This window comes from Argentina silus, assembly GCF_951799395.1.
Source record: "Argentina silus genome assembly, chromosome: 8".
NCBI classification, from domain to species: domain Eukaryota; kingdom Metazoa; phylum Chordata; class Actinopteri; order Argentiniformes; family Argentinidae; genus Argentina; species Argentina silus.
The window spans coordinates 24,046,770-24,050,173 of NC_139662.1; the positions used below are offsets into that span (position 1 = coordinate 24,046,770).

At 54.4% G+C, this 3,404-nt stretch overlaps 1 protein-coding gene across 1 annotated transcript in view; it reads right to left on the bottom strand.

The window, feature by feature from the left end:
* Positions 1-2,513, bottom strand: part of LOC310808111 (uncharacterized protein) — a gene marked incomplete at both ends in the record, with an annotated part of 3,305 nt that extends 792 nt beyond the window's left edge. Inside the window, 8 exon segments of the mRNA XM_083674810.1 lie at positions 20-154; positions 1,020-1,370; positions 1,372-1,527; positions 1,529-1,555; positions 1,557-1,633; positions 1,849-1,927; positions 2,167-2,224; positions 2,380-2,513. Coding sequence (XP_083530936.1) covers positions 20-154; positions 1,020-1,370; positions 1,372-1,527; positions 1,529-1,555; positions 1,557-1,633; positions 1,849-1,927; positions 2,167-2,224; positions 2,380-2,513 — 1,017 coding nt within the window.
* Positions 2,514-3,404: the final 891 nt, after the last annotated feature.

Consider the following 3,404-nt stretch of genomic DNA (forward strand, 5'->3'; position numbering starts at 1 on the left):
ACTCTCTGTCCTGACTCACCGCAGCAGTAGATGGTTGTGTATCCGTGCTGTGGGGGCTCAGGGGGCCTAGGGGTTTGTTCTGGAGCATGGTGATGTCATCATCCTCTGGGGGCTTCCAGATGTACTGCTCTCCATTACCCATGAACACCGCCTCCTGCCAGCCAATGGGAGAGAGGAATCAGTCACCACATGTGATTACATACACTCACACACGCACACACACGCACACACACACACGCACACACACACACGCACACACACGCACACACACGCACACACACGCACACTCACACACGCACACACACGCACACAAGCACGCCCAAACACACACTTCAGAATACATTACAACACCTTCCAAAACGGTGTGCAAAATACTCCCTCCGACAAACAGTTTTGTTCCTTGAGTACACCATGAACCCTGAGAACCGTCCATCAGGGACGCCTGCTGTCTGATCCTGCTCCCTAGTGGCGTCTGTAGGCCCCAGCTTCCCTGCCAGATACTGCGCCTCCCAAATGAGGTGCCTTCTCCTCCACTACCCCTCAACAACAGCCTTGCAGGCATGAAATTTAAGGTGTCAATCAAGCATCTAGACCATAACAGTCAGTGAACGCAGCATATTGAGGCACGGGGGATATAGAAACACATTTCCCTTTCCGCCGTATGCAGAATCACACCGTACTTCAACACATCGCACGTCTTTTGACCTGGTGCATTTTTAGAAGCCATCTGGCCGCCTCCCAGTAGAGGAGGAGCTCTGTCTCAGCTCAGGGATCAGCCTGTTTCACTGGATTGCGTCATTCACATGGCAGCAGGCTTGCATGAGCAGCGCTTAGTACAATAGAGAAACCTATATACTACACACACACACACACACACACACACTCACACACACATGCACATGCGTACACACACCACACACATGCACACACACACACAGTGTGTGAGCTAAACGTAGGAAACCAGTAAACTGAAATACGCCCACTAACAAACACACTGTATCCAGTATGTCTTCACCAACCTTAGGGAAGGTGGGGAGGTTAAACGCCTCCACGTTCTTGCGCGGCATCTTCTGGCTGTGAGGGTGTGGCGGGGGCGGGGCAGGGTGCGAGGGCGGGGCGTGGCGTGGAGGCGGGGCTGGGGGCTCCCCCATGTCCGTGCCACTGTCCCTCTTCTGGGGCGCCTTGTCCACCTTCCTCAGCTTCCTGACGCAGGCGTACTCTGCTGTCTCCTGTGGGTGGGGGGGGGAGCCATGGCCTGGGGGTGGGGAGGGGCCATGGCCTGAGAATGGGGGGGGGGCCATGGCCTGGGCCGCCGGCTCTGGCTCGGGGAGCCCCTCCTCCACGTCTCCGTCGGGGTCCGGGGGGGCGGGGGGTGTTGGCGGGGACCGCGGGGGGGGGCGGGTGGTGTCCGTCTCCCCGCCCTGCAGCCACGATGGCGTAGAGGTTGTCGTCCGGGCCGCGTTTGGGGGAGGAGCGGTGGCCCACCTCAGAGTAGGTGTGCTCCCGTCCTCCCCCCCCCCCGGGGGGGGATCTGGGGCAGCTGCCGGCCCCCGGACGCGCAGGTCGGAGTTGGAGCGCCGACTGGGCAGCAGGAGGAGGTCCATGCTGGCCGGACGGTTCTTCTTAGATGACTCTGCAGGACGTAATGAAGACCACGGGGTTAGCATCGGGCTGCCTGATCATTGGTCCACAGAGGACAAAGGAAAAGGGGGAGGCTGATGGTTTGCTGACTACAGAACCCCACACATTTAGCTGAATATTTCATGTGGTCGAGACTCTTGTGGCTACAGCATCTCAACCAGCCCTCCCCTGCTCCAGGTGAGCTGATCTGAGAGCAGGTGAACTCACTCTTGCCATTGCAGTTGAGTTTGTTCATCTCCCCGTCTGACTTGCTGATGGAGCGCAGCTTGGACTGCCTGAGAATGCTCTGTCAACACACAGGCACAGCCACGCTGAACACACACACCCAGCGACCCAAAAACGGAATGTAGATTTCCTCAAATTAAACTAAACAATAACTTGGGGACTATAGACATAGTTACCGGTAAGTGTCCCATGGGTTAACAGTGATGCTTCTCAGTGCTGAAGTAGAGGGCTGAACTGTCAGTTATCTCTTAGTGAAAAAGCCTGATCTGAGGAAGTGTAAGTTGAGAGACCTCTGCTCACCATGTCCATCAGCCGCTGTTTCCCACCTTCACTGGAAACATTGTGAGTCTTTCCTTTCCTACGCAATAAACACAATAGAGCTATGTTAATGTGTGTGTGTGTGTGTGTGTGTGTGTGTGTGTGTGTGAGTGTGTGTGTGTGTGTGTGTGTGTGTGTGTGTGAGTGTGTGTGTGTGTGTGTGTGTGGTCATTCATGGTCATTGACTCATCTCACCTCTGGCAGCCGACACAGAGAACGAGGATGAGGATGGTGACGATGAAGGCGGAGGCGGCAGCGATAGAGCCCAGCAGCAGGACCTTGCTGTAGGGAGGAGCCGTGATGTTCAGCCCGTCCTGCATGGAGGCCATGTGGGAGCGCTGACGCTCACTCTCTCACACTCTCTCACACACACACACACACACACACACACACTCACACTCACACTCACTCCCTTAAGCACATGCACGCACGGAAGCAATCTCCCTGGGACCTGCGGTGGTGGAGGGAGAGGAGGAGGGGGGTGAGAGGAGGAGGGGGGTGAGAGGAGGAGGGGGGTGAGGTTGTGTTTCTGATGTTTTTAAGACATGAGACAGACTACTAGGGGAGGGGAACAGGGGGGGGAACAAGGGGAACATGGAATAAGACTAAAAAGTGGCTGTTTAAAGCCAAAATGACAAAACGAAATCTAAACAGCAAAGAAAAGAACAAAAATGTGTTTAAGCAAAGGCCATCCAGTACATCTCTGCCCCTCCCCTCTGCCTCCCTCTCTCCCTCTCTCCCTCTCTCCTTCCCTCTCTCCCTCTCTCCCCTCCCTCTCTTCCCTCCCTCTCTCCCTCTCTTTGTTCTTTGTCTCCTCATCCTCTGTTCCTCTCCCTCAGACGTCTTCATCCACCTGGGCTTGTTGAGGTTCTGGGGAATCTTTAGACATGTTCTCTGTGACAGATTCACCCAGCAGGTCCCTGACCTGCACAGTGTAACCGCTGACAACAGACCCAGACGTAGAAATAGAATAACAACATCATAGAATGACCTCTGATTCAAACATGGTGAATCTCCTCATTAAATGACCCCAACTCTGCTCCATTCAAACACCCTTTGGCTTTAATCTACAAGGATGTGCCCTCACCTTTACTACACACACACACACACACACACACACTCACACACACACACACACAATGAAGATAGGCCAATGATATGCTGATATATTGATTTGGCCGATGTTTCAATCATTGGTGGTAAATAGGAAGGATGAGTCA